Source organism: Tyto alba, unplaced genomic scaffold, assembly GCF_018691265.1.
Source record: "Tyto alba isolate M040663 unplaced genomic scaffold, T.alba_DEE_v4.0 Super-Scaffold_45, whole genome shotgun sequence".
In the NCBI taxonomy this organism is placed as follows: domain Eukaryota; kingdom Metazoa; phylum Chordata; class Aves; order Strigiformes; family Tytonidae; genus Tyto; species Tyto alba.
The window spans coordinates 30,044,952-30,067,151 of record NW_024881321.1 but is presented as its reverse complement, the minus strand read 5'-3'; the positions used below and the strand labels follow the sequence as shown (position 1 = coordinate 30,067,151).

Genomic DNA, 22,200 nt, shown 5'->3' with positions numbered 1-22,200 from the left:
AACTCCCACATAATCTGTTGTTTCACTCTTTGCTTATTCATGCATACTCCAAATTACTTCCTGTCAGCCTGTGACAGAAACCTGAGTTTCAAACAAGTTCTTCATAGTAATAAACTCTATTTTAGGGAAAATTTTAATTGTGACACATGATCAGTGTTGTGGTTTGAGCCCAGAGGGCAACTGAGCACCACACAGTTCAGTGCTGGGAAGGAGAAAATGAAGCAAGAGGCTCAGGAATGGAGATAAGGACAGGGAGGAATGGCTCACCCATTACAGTCACAGGCAAAAGACAGGCTCCTCAGGGGAGGAAAAAGAACATCCCTTTAATTCAAACACTAATAAAAAACAACACTTAACAGAGTAGGACAGTGAGAAGCAATATCAATCCCCAAAACACTTCCCCTTACCTCTCTTTTCTTCCCAGGCTCAGCTCTGCTCCCAATCTCTCTACCTCCTCCCCTCAGAGTGGCACAGGGGATGGGGGTTACAGTCAGTCCCACTGCTCTTTCCTTCAGGGGGAGCGGGGGGGTGAACGCTGCACATTCTTCCCCTGTTCCACATGGCTCCTCTCATAGGAGACAGTCCTCCATGAACATCCTCCAGTGAATTCTCCCCACTGGATGCAGCCATCCCCATGCTGTCCCAGTGCGGGTCACCCCCACATGCTGCAGTCCTCCCAGCACCAAACCACAACAGTGGGGGCTTCTTCTCCCCTCAGAGTCCCAGCTTCCTTTAAGCACAGGTGCCTGTCCCTGTGTGGGCTCCTCCACAGGCTGCCAGCCAGCTTCTGCTCTACCACAGACCTCCATGGGTGGCAGCGGGGCAGCCCTGCCCTCTCACCACGAAATACAGGGGGGGGGTCTCTGCACTAGCACATCTGCCCCCCCTTCCTCCTCCTTCCTTCCACTGACCTGGGTGTTTGCATAGGCGTCCTCTGCGCAACTCCTCCTCACAAGTCCCAACCACCTCCCAGGCTCCCCTTCTTATATCACATTATCACAGAGGTGCAGCCACCATCACTAATTGGCTCAGCCTTGGCCAGAGGTGGGTCCAACTTGGAGCCGGGGGAGCTTCAAGAAGCTTCTCACAGGAAGCCATTGCTGTAGCCCCCTCCTCCACCACACAAACTCAGCATAATCAGTGTGACTAGTAGGACAACATCTATAGGTATTCAGCCATGCTAATTCAAGGAAAGCAAACATGCAAGTTCCCAACTAGGGGGAAAATTGCAGTTACTGTCTAGTTATCTAGAGCACCTTGTCCCCAAGAAAAAGTGAAAGTGATAATTTTTATACGAAGCAATCACTTAAAATTAAATATAAATTTTATGAAAAAAAATCTCTTATATCTATTTTTATATATCACTATGTTTAATAGTTCAGCACAGGCCTACAATCTCCAAATCCAACTTTGAAAAGTCCATTCATCCCAAGAATTTGAATATGACAAATTTTGGCACACCAATTTCACAGTAAGAACTTCTTATCCAGAGATGACCTTTAAATGACTGTACTCCTGACTCCCCTCTCACCCCCTAACTAGACAAGTTTGGAGGACAGAGCTAAAGTTTGGGGAAGGGGTTAATTAAACAACCACCACCACATGTTTGAACAACTATCAAAGGATGTTAGTTGCTACCTACAGACAATTCAGTGGTACTAAGTAAAAGGGTATCTCAAACTCATCCTTCTTAAATTCTAGTGCTACCTTGTTGAAAGTAAACACGTGAAAGACATTTTAAGAATAAGGAAGAGCATAACCTAAAACCACAACACCCATAAAAGTGACATATGCATCCATATATATACACCTTATACTCCAAACTGTGTTTCTTTCCTTCTCCCTATAACACTTTCACTTTGTTTCATGTCTCCAATCTTGAGTTTTTCCATCTTTCAGGCACTCTGTATGTAATTTGACACCCCTCCCTAGAAAACTAGAAAAAGAGCACTAGGATCTCACCCATGGAACCACAGCCTGTCAGCCACAGACCTCACAATAGCCTGGTAGCTGTTTGTCAAGCTAACAATTTTCACAAACATTTGTGAACACTATTCACAAAAAAGTCTGCCTCATCCTTGAATATCCACAACCACGGCTGATAAAATAGCACAGCTGGGACAAAATAAACCATAGGAGCAACAGATGTAAATCTGCACAATGAAACAGTTGCTGCTGAGGACCTGGGTGAGGGACAAAGTCAGGAAAGACAGGATAATACTCCAAGAGACTCAAAGGAGAAGGGGTCCAAGGACCTTCTGTTCTTGTCTCTAAGGGTGTGAGGCAGCAGGCAACCATGCCACTGCAGCAGCTCTCTTACAGAGGAACATGGTATAGCTATCTTTTTTTGGTCACACTGACGATATTTAATTGCATGAAAGTTACAGTACTTTCCACCACCACCTCTGGAAATGTCTAGAGATTAGCACAAGCAAAGTGGGCTACAACAGGTGTACACCCACTTGGTTCCCTGGTGTAATTCACTGGAATAAGCACAGTAAATATGAGCCAGCATTACGGCAGCAGGAGCCATTAATCCAGAGCTGCCGATAACAGTATTTCAAGCAGTGTCCTCAGCAAACACTCATGGCTTCAAAGGAAGGAGCTGCCTGTTCTTCCCCTGCCTCCCAAGAGAGAGGCAAGTTTTCAGAACAAGTGAAGCCTAGTGACTTCTTCCCTGCTCAGTCTCTTGCTTAGACTTTAAGGCTGATCACCAAGGTACCTGTACATCTCTCCAAACCCCAGAGCTCTGGGTACAGTGTCAGAGCCCTGCAGCCAGCAAGGCAACAGAAGTCAGTTTAACTGATGGCAGACCTACTCCCAGCTCATCTTGGTTCCAATACATGGCTCCAGCATCTGTCAGACATTCCACTGAATTATTTTAGCATACTAAATCAGTAGGAAAAAAAAAAAAAAAAAAAATCCAACTTGACAAATAAGGTCTCTGGTGTGTTCAGAACACTGAAACAGCTCCACACAAGGTCAGAAAAGTACTAGAGCAAGAACAGGTCCAGAAGGGCAGTACACCATGCAAGCAGTTAGAGTGGCTTCAGTATGGATTAGGATTTAAATTCAAATCAGGACTGCATTTTTTCAAGTTAACATCTCAAACCCACTTACAACACATTTGTCTCCAACACACAGCTGTCTCAAAGCACACAAACTGTGTATCTTCCAGACAAAATTCAACCAACAGATGCAGTCCAGCAACCACATCAAACCACCAGTAGCAAGCACCAAGTCCACAGCACCAGACTAAAACCTGAGAGGCTAAAAGGTGGGCAGCAAGGACACCATGTCTTCAGCATGAACCATTTCACTCTACAGATAAACTTTCACTCTACACTACCTACTGATGTAGAGTTACCAGTACACACAGAACCACTGCTTCTCTCCACAGCACTGAGCACCTGCAGATTTAAGTCACAACTAACTTCTCCAGCTGGGCTTCCACATTTTCCTGCCCCAAGGATAACTCATTACAACATCTGACAACAACCACCTCTCCCAAATGAGCTTTACGCCAGGAAATTTATTTTAATCTGTGCACTGATCCTTCAAATAAATCAGCTTGGTCATTAAATAACCCTCCCCACAAAGGTCAAAAGATTTTGATTCAACTCCTCTTTCCAATGCATACTTTCCACCTCCAAGGAAGTGTCCCCCAAAGGGCTGCAGCATGATGGCTAAAGCGTTCTACTCTACACCACCCTTCCTCTCCTACTCAATGTTACAGTCTCAACCAGAATCCAACACAAGCCACATTTCAGCTTAGCCAAACTATATAAACAGAGTCTGACCTGTTCCAAAGGTTATACATGCATTTCACATCATCTTATCACTGAATAAAACTCATTGGAGAACAGGCTGAAACTTTAGGACTCTAGAGGTCTGATGAGCCCCCTCAACATTAAAAATTGCAGCTCAATCTTGCATTGCTCCTCACACTCAATGAAAAATTGATTTCCTCATCAACAGCGCCCTCCAATCTACTCAGCTTAGAAGCAACAACACAATTTTAAAAAGAAAAAGCAGACTACACTTGGCAGGCAAGAAAATTTTGAACAAAAGCACACTACTTCCACAGAGATATTTGAGCTTTCACTGGAAGACCACCGCTTACATATCATGCTTTACACACTGCTCAGTGGCTCACTTGACAAAGCAAGGGGACAGGATAGTAACATCACTTCCACCATCCCTTGTGAAGAAACAAACAACTTGTTTCAGAAACAAGACAGCATAAGGGAAATACATTGTGGGAAGATCAGAACGCCAACTGCAAACCTGACCCTAATTTTCCTTGGTGTGATCTGGCACATTCCTGTTCTGCACACCTCAAACACCATTTATGAGAAAGTTAATTTCTCCAGACAGTACACAGAGTCCATTCTATACACTCTAGACAACAGTCTGGGAATCATGTGCTTAAACAAGGCATTAAAATATTAGAGTATCCTTTTCATACAAGTACTTGAACAGATCTCCCAGTTATCTGAGCACAAACTCCTGAAATGCCACTGGGAGGCAATGAGCTGTCAAAATAACAGAATTTCTAGTTTTGTAGCAGATGATAGAAGAAAACGTCATATATTTTAAAGTAGTAAACAGCGAACAAAAAAAAAAAAAAAAAAAGAGAGTTTGGACAAACTTTAAAGACCTCTGTATTTTTAAGTTACTTACAAGTAATGAATACTCCCTAGTTTTGGATAAACTTCTATAACACTTTAATGCCAAATTCCAGAGTATTTATTTTTGCCAACTAGATTTCTTAAGAACAAAAGAACCTGACAGCATCCCATTCAGCTATAGGGACGTCTTCAGCAAAATTCAGAGTTTTTATTGTTTCAGCCAAAAGCTCAACTTGTTCACCCAAATTCATTCAGCTCAATACAAACTCGGTATAGAAGCTTACAGGCTTAATCAGCTTTGTAGTTTCCCTAAATCACATTTTCCCCAACTTCCTTTTGAAATACTGCCTCAGACTCCAAGCTTTAAAAAAAAAAAGAAATAAATCTAAGAAAGGAATATAGATCTTCCATTTCTAGGTCATTTGATTTTTTCTGTTTTCTGTCACTCAAGACAATTTCTGGAGAACAGCCGAATTCTGTGCAATTACTTTTACATCAGTAAAAGAATTTGCAACATTTTTGGTTTTATATTATCTAGCAGAACAAGATGATCTGCAAAAGCTAAAAACATTTGGAGATGTTTGTGCTTAAGGCAATTTAATACAATAACACCTGAAGTCCTAAGTGACTGAGAAAAAAAACCCTATATTAAAGAAGTGTAACTAACTGTCCACTACCCCGTAAAGTTTTAATAGTTTACATTACTTTCCCATGGGATTTTTTCAGTCATTTATAGTTCATTGCTTCGTATGGCTATAGAATCCCTGCTGTGTTAAAAAATGCCAAATAAAATTATATCTCATTCACTGCTTTATGCTATACCTTCTTTTGTTCAGATCCAATTAGTGAAAGCTTGTTCTTCATTTATCATACTTTTAGCTGATTACATTAGGCATTACAATAGTTCTCTAGCTTTCCTTGACAATGTTTGCACCATCAGTGTTACATTTATGGTTGAGGAGGCTCTTTCATCTTAACCCTCTATTCCAATCAGTTCAGGGGGAAAAAGTACATATGATTACTACTCTTGTTCAGCCGGAACTCCTTTGCTTGTTTTCTCATCCCAAAAATAATTTCACCAGATGTTTTAATTAAAAAAGTTTCCAAATTCGATTGGCCCTTCCCCACTTTACGTATCCAAGTGTAAAGAATTACTGTTTGATAAGCTGAACTCCAAAGTTAAAAAAAAAAAAAAATCAGCGTTTTGAACAGAATACAATTTCTTTCCTCTGCTTTCCCCAAAATAACAGATGTACTAAAAAGTATTAGCCAGTATTTTTAAGACCCTAAAAGCATCCATTATGACCTACTTTTCTGAACATACTCAGCACCACATGAGCAACTGTATGTTCTATGGGGGTCTCAAGTAGCCATTTTGTCAGGCTGTTTTCCCCAGTCACCACAGTGACTTTATTTCAGGACAGTTGTTAAAGCAGCAACTTCTCTTCCACAGCACACAACTCTGGACAGTCCTTTTTCTCAGTTCACACTCCCTTCCACCTCCACAAAAGTAAATGTAAATATCCTGGTTTCATCTCAGATAGAGGTAATTTCTTCCTAGTAGCTGATCCAGTTCTGTGTTTTGGATTCAGTGGGAGAATAATGTTGATAAAACACTGATGTTTTAGTTGTTGCTAAGTAGCACTTACCCTACATTAAGGATTTTTCTGTTTCCCATGCCCTGACAGCAAGCAGGTGCACAAGGAGATAGAAGGGAGCACGGCCAGGACAGCTGACCTGAGCTAGCCAAAGGGATATTCCACACCATAGAATGTCATGCTCAGTATATAAACTGGGGGGAGTCAGCTGGGGGGGTGAATTGGTGGTCAGGCATCAGCCAGCGGGTGATGAGCAACTGCACCGTGCATCACTTGTCTTTCCCTGGGTTTTATTTCTCTTTGTTACATTCCTTTTCATTATTATTATGTTTTTGTTACTATTATATTTTTAGTTATTAGACCATTCTTATCTCAACCCACAAGTTTTCCTTTTTTTTTTTTTTTTTTTTTTCCCCAATTCTCCTCCTCATCCCACTGGGAGGAATGAGCAAGTGGCTGCATTATGCTTAGTTGCTGCTGAGGTTAAACCAAAACAATAATCCAATCCCATTTAATACCATTTCCAGCCAGCTGTAATTTTGCATTAATACACAAGCATCAAGAAGTCTCTGAAGTCACCCATCTCCTTTTAAGTTCTGCTAATGTTCCCTTCCTTATCACCTTAACAATTTTAACACAGTGATCCTTCAGATCTTTGGTAATTTTTTAAATTAGGAGCACAACACAATATTTTGTTATTTGTATTTTCCTTCTTCAAGTAAGTTGTATTTGGCTCTCCGCAGGTTGTTCAATTTTTGCCACATTCCCAATTTCTAACAGCCCTTTCTGCTGCTTCCTGCTCATAAGCAAAGTTTTAATATATTGAATTGTAAATTCCTTTGTACTGTTATAGTCTAGTTACTAGTTTGATATAATAATGAAAGATACGTCAAAACTAATACTGCTCTAACAGCACACTCAAAGCACTTGCCATGGTGCTCCACAGAAATAAGGTCTGAAGAATAAGTAGTAGTAAGGAGTTTCAATGAAAGTCTGTATGTTCTGTAAACAGAAAATTTATCTACTCCAATTTCTAAACACTAATAAGAATATTTTGTAAACCATCCCTAACCTACTCTAGTCACTTAAAACCAGGTCCCACTATTTTTAGTGAAGACAAACAGTTCGGGGATGATCAACTAGTTCAGCTGCCTACCTTTACATTTATTTCTGCCTTTGGTACAACCACCATCATCATCAGGGTAACTGCCTATCATATTAATTTCCTTTGCTATACAAGTCTTGAAGGAGTGAGGGATGTCTCACTTAATCCTGTCAAGAACAGAATCAAGATGATATTCACAACTCTTCTGCAGCATCCCACCACTAAGCAAACAGGTTTTTCCTAGCTACATGAGGACAGAGGTTCCTTTGGCAGGTTGCATCAGCTCCAAAGTTTGATTTCAGAGTGTTTGAGATTTTGCTACCACTGGTATAACCAAGAAGGTAGCTGTTGATGGAACCTGAACACAAATGAACAACATAGGGCAAATATGGTTTGTTACTGTATGGTAACACAGTCAAATACTTTGGCCTCCGGACTCATCTACCAAGATCATCCAAACTGGCAGTCACAACACATCACTGCAATGGCCAAGTCATTCCCACAAACACTGAATAACTGGAGGTATCCAAGTCATTAAGACAGATGATGACATTAGTTAAACTATTTCCCAGTGCAAGCACTCAAGGTAGTGAATAAAGGATGTATGGTAGACATAAAACATGTATAATTAGACAAAAAAAAGTCTTAGACTTAGTACCACTACCTTATTTCAAGCACACAGAACAGCATTTCAAGTAGCCTTTCTCTCATTTTCCTTTAATAACTTGGAGCTTCTTCAACACACAGAGCTAATGCCTAACCTTGTACAGATAGGTTTGGTCTTTAACTAAGAATCCAAATTGCTAAGTAGACACTTTCACCCTTACAGCATTTTTAGAGCCTCATATCTAGTCCATGAACTCAAGATGCCAGCGTCTCATTTAACATACTTAATGTTATCTTTATGAACTGCTATGAGTATATTAATGCATTTCTGAGATACCATCTTGGATTTCCTTTCTTATGAACTATTACAAATTAAAAACCCTATCCATATTTTAAAGCTGACAGCACTGTAGATTGAAGCAGAGTAGACATTTTCAATTTCCTCTTTGTAATGCACTATTTGTACTCCCTCCCCACTAAGGTCAGGAGTTGTACTGTTTCCTGTAATTCTTATTCCCTTATATTCTTCAGTCTTGGTTTTTACTTACTACTTTTTTCATAGTCTCCAGCTCAGAGTCCACACAAACAAAGCCATCCAGACACACTGGAGAAGAGACCAATTTATTTTCTCAAGTCTATTATGAAAGAACTTTTTTTTTAAAAAAACAGCTTTTTTTAGTTTACTTTCAGAATTAATTTATGCCAGTGAACAAGGTTGTGCAGTACTGCTAAACTGCAAATGCATTTATCCTAACAGCAGATACCATATACATAAGATGGAATACAAATACCCATCAGCATGCTTCAATTTTATTAGAGGGATCATAGATCATAAAGGGTAGTTTGTATTCATATCCACATAACTCTTGGCTTCCAAAAGAATTAGAATTTATCATGATGTCTGACACCCATCCATTAAGAATTCATTTCACAGACCACTGAGCACCCACAAGCTACTATACCCTCCCAGTTACAGCTACCAGTTAAAACCCAGACCAAACATACTCTTCATTCACCTCAAAGAAAGAATTACTTGGCATAGAAATCCAGTAGTAGGGCATTTGTCCCATCTCAGAAAATCCAGCTTCAGTCCCTTGCTCTACCTACAGCCGATTTACATGAAACGAGCTGGTCATGTCAGACTAGAACCACAAAAGGACTTAGACAAAAGTGCTGTCAAAGTCCAAAACTCCCAACAGTTCTCATCTTTCACTTAACTCTGAAAACACCTAGGTTCTTCTTTCATAAATTCCAACCATGCTTCAGTTTTTCAGTATTGAACAACTCACCACCTATACTCACAAGTCCTGTCCTGCATAAAACACACTTTTTTTTTTCCTGATAGCTTGTCTGAGGGATCTCTATTAAATCATAACACAGGATTTTTAACTCTTCCAGATTTCAACAAACTATCCTGGGATATGGGGGCACCTGCAGTCCTTTCTGCTGTAGTATTATTTGTTGCCTGCAAGAACTGCTATGTTCTCTCTAGTCAACAAGGATATGCAAGTATGGTTTCACTTGCTGTTGTATCACAAAGGAAATTATCTTCCTATTCTTGCTATAAGCAACCTAAAGTATTTCTAAAATAGAGAAGAGACTACAAGACCTAAAAATGGGTGAGTAGCTAGACAAGTTCCTTACTTGTCTAGATAGCTATTTTATCACCTTGCTGCCATGCTGCTGAATATTCAAGGCACCTCAATATCCTCAAATGCAACAGCTTCAGTAGGCCTGTTCAGCACACCTGGTAGGAGAGTGCATTCCTCTGGGAGGGGGGGAAAGCAATGAGTTGGATTTACCAAGCACAACAACAATTTATACCAAGTTCTATACCATCTCCTAAGATCCACTCTTCGTGGCCTTTTTTGTGTAGATTAGCAAAACAAAATTTAGGTTTTGCTGCCACTCTCACAGTTGGTACACTTAACTACAAGATGTCACTGTCTAGCTTTATCCAGGGAAAGAGCGAGGTAACATTTACACAAGCAAAATGCAGAACAGTTCACACAAACATGGTAAATACTTGAATTCTCCCCCTCCCCACCCCCAGTATCTCCCCTCTTTTCAAGCACATGGAGGAAAAGGACATACACAAAGATATTTCAGAATTGCCAACATGCACACCACAGTAATCAACAAGCCTGCATAACAGTTGCAAGCCTTTTTGAATTAGTAGGAAGCCCATCCACCATTTGAATTCAAGTAGTACTTACAGCATTGGCATCGACATCACTGTGTATGGCAACCGTTTTAATCCCCATCTTCTTACATGTTTTGATGACCTACCATGCAAGAAGTGACAGTTATCAATATTAAAAATGCCAATGGCTTAAGAATTAACTACAAAAAGAAGCAGCTTAAAAGACTACATACTTACTCGGCATGCAATCTCTCCTCTGTTGGCAATAAGGAGTTTTTCAAAAGTCTGAAGGGAAAAGAACAATAAGAATCTTGAGATGAACACCACACAAGTCTTACTCCCTCTAAAAACATGCATTTTCTCCTCCACTCCCACTAAAACCCTGGTTTACCCATGAGCTCATAACTCTAAGATCACCTTCTTTAAAAAGGGTTCTGCTGATTTACCAGTGATGATAAACAGTATGCTATACTAGATCTACCTAGCACAAACAGATTCAGAAGAAAAAAGGTGTTGACTGTTCACACCAGCATTCCCTGGATCTCCTTACCACACACCACACAGAAACTATAACTCTACAGAGGCTCTGGGAGCCAGACAAGTCCAGAGAAGGGACATGCTGGCAGCTACAGAGGTCAGTGCCTCTAACCAGCACAGATGATCTGGAATACAATACTCATCTTTTAAAGATTTTCCATAACAGACATTTCAATCATAAGGAGGAGAGGTTCCTCTCTGCCTAGGGCATGGAGGGTAAAAGACTAATACTTCCACCCTGTACAGACATGCCTGCTGAGTTGTACCAGCTTTGCCCCTCCTTGTAGCTGAGCCTCAGGCAAGGAACCTGACAAAATCCTGCATTGACATCACGACACTGCTACACACTCAATACTACATAGCAACCAAAGCACAACAGAGGAGCAAATCAAATTTACTAGACCCCTGAAATTCACCATCACCTTTTACAACTGGAGTGCACTTAATGCTGTAAATATACCTTCAATACCACTATCATGCCTGTAAGAAGGGGATAACAACCTGTCAGAAGTCAGTAAGCCTTATACCCTGGACAAAAGCTTCATTAACAAAGAGTGGTGGAGGAACAGAGATGCTTACCATAAAAATCTCATTGCCAAAAGTAAGGGTTATTGCTGTCACTGGCCTTGCTACTAAATACACAGGTGCACTCTGATACTTCACTTGCTTGGTTGTAAATGCAGACCACCACTGAAAGGGACAATCCTGCTTTAAACATTTACCCCACTGCTTCCCATGCACCGGACCTAGCAGGGATGCAGATTCAGAACATATCAGTTCAACACACTAATCCAACAGTCCTACTCTGCCTCCCATACAAAACAGGATAGGGAATCAGTAAGACTCTCCCCTTCAGGAGCAGCCTGCAGTCATACCAGATTAGGTTTATCAAAGTATACCCCAAGAATTTTGATAGCTATTCTCCCTCCCCTACACCAAACAACTTTTTCATATGGACTGCAGGGAGAAGTATTGCCACTGCAACAACTAAACTGTTATCCCCACAGTGATTAGTTAATTTGGGAAGGGGGAGACAGGCGTACAAGGAAAGATCATTGCAAAACCCCAACACAAACTGCTACCGACAGACTAGGGTATATATTGTTTTCTCCCATACTCCAGACAGAAATACTCAAGGTGCCCTTGACCAGATTTACTTCTTCCAAGTCAGGGCTGAGCTGCCATCACATGACCAGTCAAAACTACTACCATGTGATAAAAACATACAGAAATTAACAGGTAAGAGCTGCAGCAAGCTTATATGGTAAATTCAGCCCAATCTGCTGAGGAATGCATGCCACTGCCTAGTACACAGGCACACACAGATCCCACTCAAAATATGGATCTTTAGTATCTTTAAGCAAGTTCAGTTATCAGAGGTACAAATGCTATAACATCACCACAGGAGATAGCAATTTGTCTGGGAAGATTTTTTTAGCTGGGCACCTGATCTAAAACCCGGTGAAAAAAATTAAATGTTTCCAACATGATCACAGAAATTGTTCTAAATTTCAGCATTCTAAGTACCTGAAGATTTAAGCACACATGCTTGTGAGATAATTAAAAAAAAGCTCCCAAATACTTGGCATTTAAAAGTTTAATGACTCAAATACTTCATCAACTTAGTTCTTGGTATATAAGAGCTGTTCTATTAATCAAGCATGGTCACAGTGCAAAATAAGACTCTCAGTATCAAGGTGTTAATATTTGACATTCATTTTAATAATTCTGCAGTAAAGACACTAACAGGAAGAAACTGGACTCTTGCTCCTGATGTTAAAGACAAGTCTCAGGTCCAGCATAAAAAAAATATGCTGCTTGGAAGTAACATTCAGCATTTCTTTGTCATTTCCACTAATTAGCTTAAGGTCTCATATGAAAGTCTTGTTATTAGAAAAACAGTAGATGGGGCAGTGAATGAAAAAAAAAAAAAAAAGCATAAAAAGAGCTTAAACTATCTGTAATAGCCACTGATTGGAATGACACAGCTCTTAGTTAAGAGAAACCAAATACCCAATTACACTGTCTAAACATAACTGTGCCTTCACAAAAAGGGGACCTTGATTAAGCAAGGACCTTAAGAACACAGCTTTCTTCAGAAGACTTCAAGTCACAGTTCTAGGTACATACTGTTTTTCCCTGTTTTCTAATGCTGTTTCACTCCTGGTTAATTGCTTCTACACTGGTATATAAGGACAAGCCTATCAATCTTGAATTGTTAGCATTCTTGCCCTTCAGTACTAGTATACCTTCAGCTACATTATTTTGCCAAGTGTGTTACTTTAGAGGACATGCCAAGACAATCTCCCACAAGAAAAGTTTTTCTTGGCTCATAACTGTAAATTGACATTGCTACTGCACAAGTCCCAATATGAGGATTTACTATTCTCTGCAGGCCTTAAAGGCCCATCTTTATCCAAGCTCTGAAGTTCTTACCCCCATGCCAGATCATTTCACAATCACGATGCCTCTACTGCAAATTTTTGTTTCTATGAAAAGCTTTCAGCTAGTCTAGCTCCCAGCTGTTTTAATAGGCCTATGCCTTCCACACTACACAAAATATTAATAGTTGTTTCATAATTATAACATGTTCAGGCCAGTATGTAACTTTCCTAAGCTCACAACCACTTATCCAATCTCTTAAGGTATGCACTCAAAGTAGTATCCAATCTTGACAAGTATACTGCAAAAGCAACTTCTTTTTTGGTTTAAAAAAAAAGGAAAAAAAAACATGCTGTTAAACCAGCGACTCTACACAGGTTATACTAGGAAAACTAACATTGTTAGTAGCAGCACAGGGGAAGGACAGCAGATAGCTTCAAAAGCCAAATGGCCATGGTACAGTAAAATGTTAAAGAGAATGCATGCACCATACTACTTACCTTTTCATTTGGATCATACACAGATGAATACAGTTTATGAGACGTTACGAGGCACCATCTGGAACACAGTGTTTCGCACTACAGAAGAAAGAGTTAAACGTTTTTCTCCTGCTACAGTATTCCAGCAAGATAAAAAACAGTTCATATACTGACATCTTGAGGAAACTCTTCCATACCCTTCCATTCACCCACCAAGTGGATGAAAGCTTAAAGATCTGCCTTCCCCCAAGCAGAAACCCAACAAACAGCAACTAAAACCAATTCAGAAGCTCTAGATACAAAGTCATTCAGTATAAATTAATCAACCCTCCACTATACCATCTTATTTCCTTGTTTCAAGAAATATTTACCAAGAAGTTCTCAAAAGAGCACGCATGGACATGTCTGTACACACTGGGGATGGGGAGAGGCCTTCACTGCTAGTGAGCTGTTGGGAATCCAGCAGGTAATGAACTGGGCCAGTATGGAGCGCAAAAGTAGGATAGACTTTAGATGATAGTTCTTCCCTACCACAACCCCTGACAGTGGTTTGAAGAGGCCTCTTCTTCCTTCTCCCCAAGGCTTCTGCTCTAGACCAACTTCTACAAAGACAGCTCCTGTAGTTTAAGTTTTGTGTATGTCAGGAAAAAGCAGCATACATGTGCTATTTCAAAGAGAACACGACAGAGGATACAACAGATTGGCAAGTATATCAAGGAGATTCAGACAGGTACTTCTCAAGCAACTTAATTCACAACACAACGGCAGTTACAGTCAACCATAAACAAAAATAATTGGACAGATAAAGGATTGCACGCCAAAGTTGCATCAATACAGATAGATCTGAGAGCTACACTTGTTCATCCAGTTGGAATCAAATAGACTGTACAAAGCCTTAATATTCAACATTGTCTAGTACAAAGCACAAAACAGCAGTGACTGCCAGAACTCGGAACCTGTCAATTCTGAGAGAATTGTTTTCACAAGTTGCGGAAATCTTAGTACTAGAAAGTAAAGGGTCTCCTGTAAGAAGATTAAAAAAAAAAAAAAAAAAAGACTGACTATACTAGAAAGGAGACCAAAAAATAAGGAAGTATATGTTCATATAAAGAGGTTAGAGAATTCAGCTGCCCCTTCCACAACAATAGTGAACATAGAATTTTATCAGTTTTTAAATTATCTTAAGTTTACGATATGTTCATACTAGCTCTGAAATACCAGTGACTGGTAGTAACTGGAATAAGAACACTCCCTACACAGCCCTCCAGCCTGATCTAGTTTGAAGATACTTTTCATGTTGTATGTTGCATCACAAAGCAGAAACCAGCCCAGGATTGAGATGGGCATCACATTTGGAATGCAGCCGATATTATAATGTTATAAAGAAAAAACAATATATTTCAATACCAGTCCTGGAATACAGGACTAAAGTAAGCCTTAAGAGCACACTACCTCATGTCAGCTTAGACCAAGCTTCATGAGTAGAAAGCTGCTACAGCTTCACAAACCATTCAGATGCCAACCACTAGTGGCAGACATAGCATATTGTCCCAGGTAATCCAGCTAAACTTAATTATTCTGAAACAATTCAGATATTCATACTTATTCTGGAATGCAACTGTTTTACTGTTTCACATGCCAGGTTCTCTCCCAATTCAGGTTCTCTGTTTTGGTGGGGGGTTTTGATTCTTTAATTTTTCCACTTCACTCTCCAAAATAAAATCCAGTATAACAACCTGAAATGCAAATCACTTGATGTGCTAGAATCAAAACCACCAGAGGTTTCTCTTTGCAGGGTATATTCTCCATCTGAGGATGTGACAGTAAAAGCTGTTTCAGGCATTAGAGGGAAGATACAGTTAAGGACAGAATTCTATCAGCCACAACCACACCAACCAGCTGGTCATTATCCCACATTTACACCTCCAGTGACTGCACTGCAATCTAGATCCTGCTGGAGGGAAGAGCAAGGGTAGCTATAGCAGAAGCAGCAGAATATACTCCCCTGTTCCAGAACACACACAGTTAAGCACGTTGAGTTCCTTCCCTCTCAAACACTATTGACAGAAGTGCTTGAGGGACCACAAATAGTCTGAAGAAGGTCATAGAAGACACAAACAAAAAATCTCCAAGTTAATATTACTCACTGAACAAAGTGCTTGTTAAGGGTCAGTGGGGATAATCTAAATACTCAGTTAGCTGGGGGGGGGGGGGGGGGGGGTCAAAGGAGGAAAAGATTCTGAACTTTCTTATAAACACCTTTCATACAAAGCTAATTTTGAATGCATATGAGAAGCCAGAAAAGCTATGCCACAGATGGGGACTGGAAGGAAAGGCTATGACAGGAAAATTAGTTAGCATTAAGTTTTAGAATGTTAGCCACGTTGTCTTGGAAAGGTGCCCTGTTCATACTTTTTATACAGAAAGAGTAAAGGTACCAAGCAATTAAAAAACTGGAAAAGCATTAATCCACACTCAGCTCTGTTTTTACACTATAGGATTGGACAGATGTCACATCAAAGTCTTGTAATAGCCTAACCTAATTATGCAGCTATGTTTAAAAACTTCACTACCTCCTCTCACACACACACACTAGAACCACCTAGAGAACCAGGTTCAGCCCCGAATTGAATACATGTGGGGTAATTTCCTAAAGCAAATCAAGCATATTGCTCAGCTCAGGTGTAGAATTCCAACTTTAATTCAGAGATTTGGAAAGAAGGGGTTGTGGGGTTTTCTATGTATCTGTACCAATATACACTAAGGTTTAAGAGCTTGCTTAACCTAGAATCCACTTCAAGTCTCTTTGGAGGTCTGCTCCTAGCTACTATGAGCAAAAATTAAACTGACATGTTGTAAATAATGCACGGCTAGGACTGAAAAGGAACACCACTAAATTGCCCTCTCTGAATCAGCAGCTACTCAGCTGTCACCTACCCCTGGGCTCCCAAGCTCCTGCTACAGGTGGATTCATTAAAAGCTACACCAAAACCACCAGAGAGCTTCCCAACCACCAACACAGCCAAGCCAATCTAACCCTCAAGCTACATTAATTGGTTGCCTTCCCAAAGCCACACCTGCTCTAGGTATTACACCTTACATAAAAATTTCTCCAGAACAGAGCCCAGAGAGCTCAGCTTGACCTAGTGACTTTTTTGTATCTTGCTAAACTAGGAGAGGGCAGTAGAGTCATTGGGTATAAGCTATTTTTGTCATGATTTGTTACTTCAATTTGATAAAACTTTTAACTCTTTAAAGCCCAAGAATGCAGACTACTCATTTATGAGAGCTTAACTCTGGACTTACAAGTTTGGCTTGGAGTTTCCCACCTCTACATAATCATCAGATAACGGATAGTGTTAGTCATGTATTTTGGAAAAGCATCCTGCTTTATCTGTTAACTGCACAATAGCCAAACTGAGCTCAAACCTGAATAGTTGTAATAGTTATGAAATAACTACCTATAAGTCAAACTACTCAGTAACTTGTACAACAGTATGATCATCTCACACCGCTGCTCTGAGGCCAAGCAGAGAACCTGCCTCCCAGGGGCCCAGTACAGCCCTAGGAAACCTCTTCAGGTGGTTTAAGGACACAGCACACAACAGCAAAATAGAAAATTAACTTCTTATTTAGAGATGGCTTACATATATGTTTTCAAAGGTTTATACGTCCCTCATGGAGGACAGAAATTTCCCTGCCATATTGGTCATCTTGTAAATACTTCCTTTATACTGAGCTTTATGAGCAGAAAAAGGTCTCTGTCGAAATGAAGATGCAGAGCTCCAGATTCCAGGCGGGAAAAGCATCATATACCAATGTTTGCTTTAAAAAGTCTAATATGGGAAGGAATGTATATGTTACCATTACTAGAAAATACAAATTACTAAAAAATAAGCAATGCACAATCGTAACAGCTAGAGTAGCATACTTACTTTCACTAGCCATAAATTCTACCTCTTCCTTCTGTCTTCCACTAGTAACCCTGCTAAGATTTTTGCCACTACACTTTCAGATATTCAAGTTGATATTATATATATAAAAATAACATCTTTATATTTGCAGTGTATTTTCCACTAGCTGTAAGTATTCCTGAGTAATTATAAACGTGAAGAAAACGTCATTTTTTTCCATATATTGATTACACAGCAACTGTTCCCAAATCTTTATTTGACAACCTAATCCTATTTATGGACCTCTACTGATAAGAGTGTGTCTAAAGCATATAGGAAGCAGTACCTGCAAGACTTTTAATCTATAAAGATGAAAATGTAGCTTATTAATACAAGATTATACAAAACTTGTAAACAGGAAAAGCAAGCATAACACCTATGTATTTTTCCTCCAGTAAATCACTTTCCCTTTCTTTGTACTCTGAGAGTGCTGAACAGCCAAGCACCTGTAACTCTAAGCAGATCCTCCTGAAACCAACTACAAAGATGTAGTACAAGTTTCTGTAAGGTACACAGCACTACACACAACAGTTCTTTCACTCTTAGCAGGTTTGAGAACCACAGGTAATTATAAGAAGAAGAGAAAATCAGTTTTTCATATTTGCCAACACAGCACACAAATGACAAACAAAGAAACACCCATTCATAGGGCTATTTTTTAAAAATGAAATAATTCCTGCACCCAAATACCTTCTCCTTTGTGGCAGCCCCAGAAGTTTGTATAGTCACATAGTGAACCAGACCAGGGAATACATCCAGCTGTAAAGATACTCACAAGGAGTGAGAAAAATGTGTTCTCAGCCAGATTTCAGCTCAGCTTATCCACTCAGATATTCAAACAGCAGTGCTGGCACAAGCTGGAGGGAGACAGCAACTCAAACGGAATGGCCTGTGATCAAGACCTAGCAGCTGCAGAAAGTTGGAAAAGTTTCTCATGGCAGCAGCTTGAACAGCTCCAGCAAGGCTACCACCTGTGAAATAGATCACACCACTGCAACAATCATGCAGGAACCACCAATGCAAATTTGGGACAGGCAACATAACTAGAAAATTAACACACACAAGGAGTGTTTCAGAATAAGACTGACTTTTTCACTCAATGTAAACTTTAGCGAACTCAACTTTTTCTTCCAGAACTAAGGTTTGCCCATAGTAGATGGCACAGCATGCTTTGCCTACACAATCCAAACAGCTACTCATGGGAGCAAGGAGAAAACCAGAAATCTCTACGTGTGGCATGTTTTAAGGGTGCTTGTAAGTACTCAAATCTGTAGTTTACATACTAGAAACAATCACTGAACTCCAGAAGTCTAGGGCAATATTCATCTCCCCGTATTGGTGACCATGTTAATTCTCTTCCCTAATGGCAGATGATACCAGTCTTGCTATCCCATCAGCCTAATGCTTCTGTGCTCATAAACAAGGGGAAAAACATTTCCCTAGAAGAACAGCATGCTGAAAATGCCACAGAAGGGAGCAAGGAGCTTCCATTGTACAGATAACTTCCGTGACTTAAAAATGGTGGGTGCATAGCGAACAATTTATGAGGGCACATATCACAAACTTTCTATATGCTTAGTTCAGTGGTCAGAACACTGCTCTACACTGATAAAAATCCATATCAGCAGCTTACTCTTTATTTCATGATGTACTGTATTTATCACTTTCTGCATTGTTTTAAACTGACAGCTCTCTCAGAAGACTCTCAAGACTGAAATATCAAAAGCCATCTTTCATCCTTATTCTGTAACCACAGCCTTCTTTCAACAATCAGATTTTCTCCCAGTGCCAGAAGTGCAAAGCACTCAAAAAGAAATCTTGGTTATATTCTAAACAGAATAAGTTTTGAATAAAAGCTGAACAGAAGTGCTAAGCATTAGATTAGAAACACAGCAATTAGTTAAATCCCCAGCTCAGTGCTTTTGCACTGTCCTCTCAGGTCCTGCATACCAATTTCCACAAGGGCAAAAGTACAACTCACTAGCTACTAGCCTTTGCAAAAAATGCAAAATCTCCAAGCACATAAAAGTTTAAAGACATCAATTATGTTATTTGTCTATGTTAGCAAAATATAAAAGAATCTATGAAAGTAATTCCCTTGCAAATTTATTAAATGCTTTCCAACATACTGATGTCTCAACGGTGACTTTCATATACAGATATTAAGGGCGAGAAATCACTTCAGTTACCTAAGTCACAAATGCTATTACGTAGCTATAAAAATATTTTGTTTTACAAAGGTGTCACTAATGTAACATTTCCATACTGTTTACATTGCTGCAGTCAGCTCACACCCTTGAGATGTTAGGAGGAAGGAGACAAAGTAGGCCTTTCACAGGGAGGCTCCAAAGGACTGACCTCAAAGTCTTTGGACTATTTAGTGGGAAGAGCAGAAGTCTTCCACATCTATACACATGCACACGGCTACCAAAAATAAAGTCTTCAAACAGCACAAGCCCTCCGCTAATGCCAAATCATTGCTTCCAATCAAACAATCTTGTTTTTCAAGAAGCTTCTCTCACGAACACCTTCACAGCAAATCAGGTTTGCTATGCATATTTCCTAAGGAAAAACACTTGGTTAAAGCACATCCTTTCTTCCTCTAACACCCTTCTAAAAATGCCCTGCCCACATAAACCACCTCTTCTACATGTTCCCTAAAGACATGTGAGGAGTTCTTTATAGTACTGTTATGCAGTTACGAAACGCATCCCATACCCTCAGGGGTACACAGAGCAAGTATTTTCTGCAAGTTGCTCCTCTCTTCTCCACTGGAACTTGCAGACTTCTATGCACATTTTCCTTTTCAGGAAAAAAAAAAAATATAGAGAGATTCTTCCTACTGTAAGCAGCTAGACGTATTTTGCACCACTTTTCCCATATACAAACTAGTTGTAGGGTCATTCAACTGTTACACAACACCATGTGCTAACACTGCTTGTTATCCTAAATAATCTCCTATTTCTTTTAACGATCTGTAGAGGTGATAGATAATAAAACGTAACAACTACCTCAGTGAAGCTACTCCATAGTCTAAGGAATATGGCTTTCTAGAAGTTTAAAGTCTTCACCAAACGCATTAGTATAGTTCTGCAATGAGTTCACTGCATTTTCATGAAGATTAAGAAGACTAAGAAAACACAGTAAAGCTTTAAGTGACAGCTGCAAAAGCCACAAGTATCTGGGGGGAAGAAAGACAACAGTTTCACCAAGCAGTAGCCTTTTTCTAAGAGCTAGCATTTTACCCCTAAAAATAGTATAAAACTGCACTCTAACCCTGAGTTTTGGATAATGCCCTCCTTACCATAGGCAGAGCACGGCAGCAAACAGGGAGCAAGCACATAACCCTCTCCAGCCGCAGAAACTTAAGCCAGAAAGAACAAAACCCCACCCCTAGCAACACACGGCCGGGATGCACCGAGGAACAGCGTCTTGGATGCCGCCAGCCCTCACCCACCGAGCCCAGGGCCCAGCTCCCACACCCCCACCACGACCCCCCCCGCACAGCCCCGCCGCCCACCCCAGCCCGGGGCGCCCAAACCGCCACCGGCCCCCGGGGAGCCGGAGGGGCAGCGCACCCCCCCCCGCACCCCACCTCCCCCGCCATTTCCAGCCGGCAACCTGCCGGCTCCCCAACAGCCCCTCACCCAGCCGCGGGGCGGGTGAAGGTTACCGCAGCCGCCCCGCACCACCGCGCAAGGAACGGGGAAGGAGGGAGGCAACCGCGCCGCCCACCCTCCAGCCGACTTCCTCACCCTCAGCACGGCCCGGAGCCCCCGGCGGCCGCCCGCCACCCCGCAGCGCAGCAGCACCGCCATGTCCGCTGCCGCCGCCGCCGCCACCCGGCCGCCCTTTCACCCGCGGCGGCGGCGGGGCCGGGCCGCCCGCAGCCAATCCCAGCAGCCGCCGCGGGCGCCAGGGAGCAAGCGCGGCCGCCCGCACCGGGGCGGGGCGGGGCGGGGCGGGGCGGGTCCCGTCCGTCCGTCCGTCCGTCCTTGCAGCGGGATGGGCGGCATCGCGCCCGCCCTGGATTGGAAGTTGGGGGGGGTTCCGCGTGTGGGCGCCTGCCGGGCGGGTGTCGCGCACAACACGCGTGGGGCTGCCGCGCTTCTGCTGGGGGTCACGGGCGGCGCAGTGAGGCGCGGGGGGCGGGGATTGCGCTGCGGTAACGGTGAAAAGCGTAACCGCGCCGGCAGGGCCCGGCCCCGGCTCCCGCCCTGAGAAACGCAGGCGGGGCCGCCGGCGGGAGGGGGACGGGGACGCCGCTAATCCTCGTGTTCCTGGTCGTCTGCAGGAGCTGCTCACCGCTCAGCTCTCTGGCACACGGCGCTCTGGGTCGGCCCCTGCCGAAGCGGGCTGCGCCCCGGTTCGGTGCCGCAGGTACCCTGGGCCTCGGCCGAGGGAGGCGGCAGGACTGTGCCGTTCCCCGAGCGAAGTGGCGTCCGGCCCTGGGAACGCTGTGAGGAAGGTGCCTCCGAAGCGTCGCTGTGACCGTCTTGGGCTTTTGGGGTTGAAATGCGACAGAGGTGTAAAGCTGCCCACAACGCTGAAGTGTAGAAAAGGTGTGGTCCGAGATGTTCGAGTCGGTGCTCGCGAGGCAAAGGAACAACAGTTTTTAAATAGTGTTATTAAAACAACGGTGATGTGGGAGAGGAGGGTGAACCTGAGCCGCCTCTTCATCCTCATTGCAGTAGCAGAGCAAGACTAGAGTTTCTGAAGCTGAAAGAATTATTCTTGGCTGGGGAAGGGGAGTATGTCATAGGCAG

At 41.9% G+C, this 22,200-nt stretch overlaps 1 protein-coding gene across 2 annotated transcripts in view; it reads right to left on the bottom strand.

The window, feature by feature from the left end:
• The window catches only part of PCCA (propionyl-CoA carboxylase subunit alpha), a 304,978-nt gene extending 283,660 nt beyond the window's left edge, over positions 1-21,318 (bottom strand). Inside the window, exons 1-4 of one of the 2 annotated variants that reach the window (XM_042805848.1) lie at positions 21,190-21,318; positions 13,503-13,580; positions 10,321-10,368; positions 10,157-10,225 (exon numbers count right to left, since the gene is read on the bottom strand). In XM_042805848.1, coding sequence (XP_042661782.1) covers positions 10,157-10,225; positions 10,321-10,368; positions 13,503-13,580; positions 21,190-21,252 — 258 coding nt within the window. In that variant the 5' untranslated portion in view covers positions 21,253-21,318. The remainder of the gene's footprint in view (positions 1-10,156; positions 10,226-10,320; positions 10,369-13,502; positions 13,581-21,189) is intronic. The other variant, XM_042805846.1, reaches the window with a different exon arrangement.
• Between the last annotated feature and the right edge of the window lie 882 nt (positions 21,319-22,200).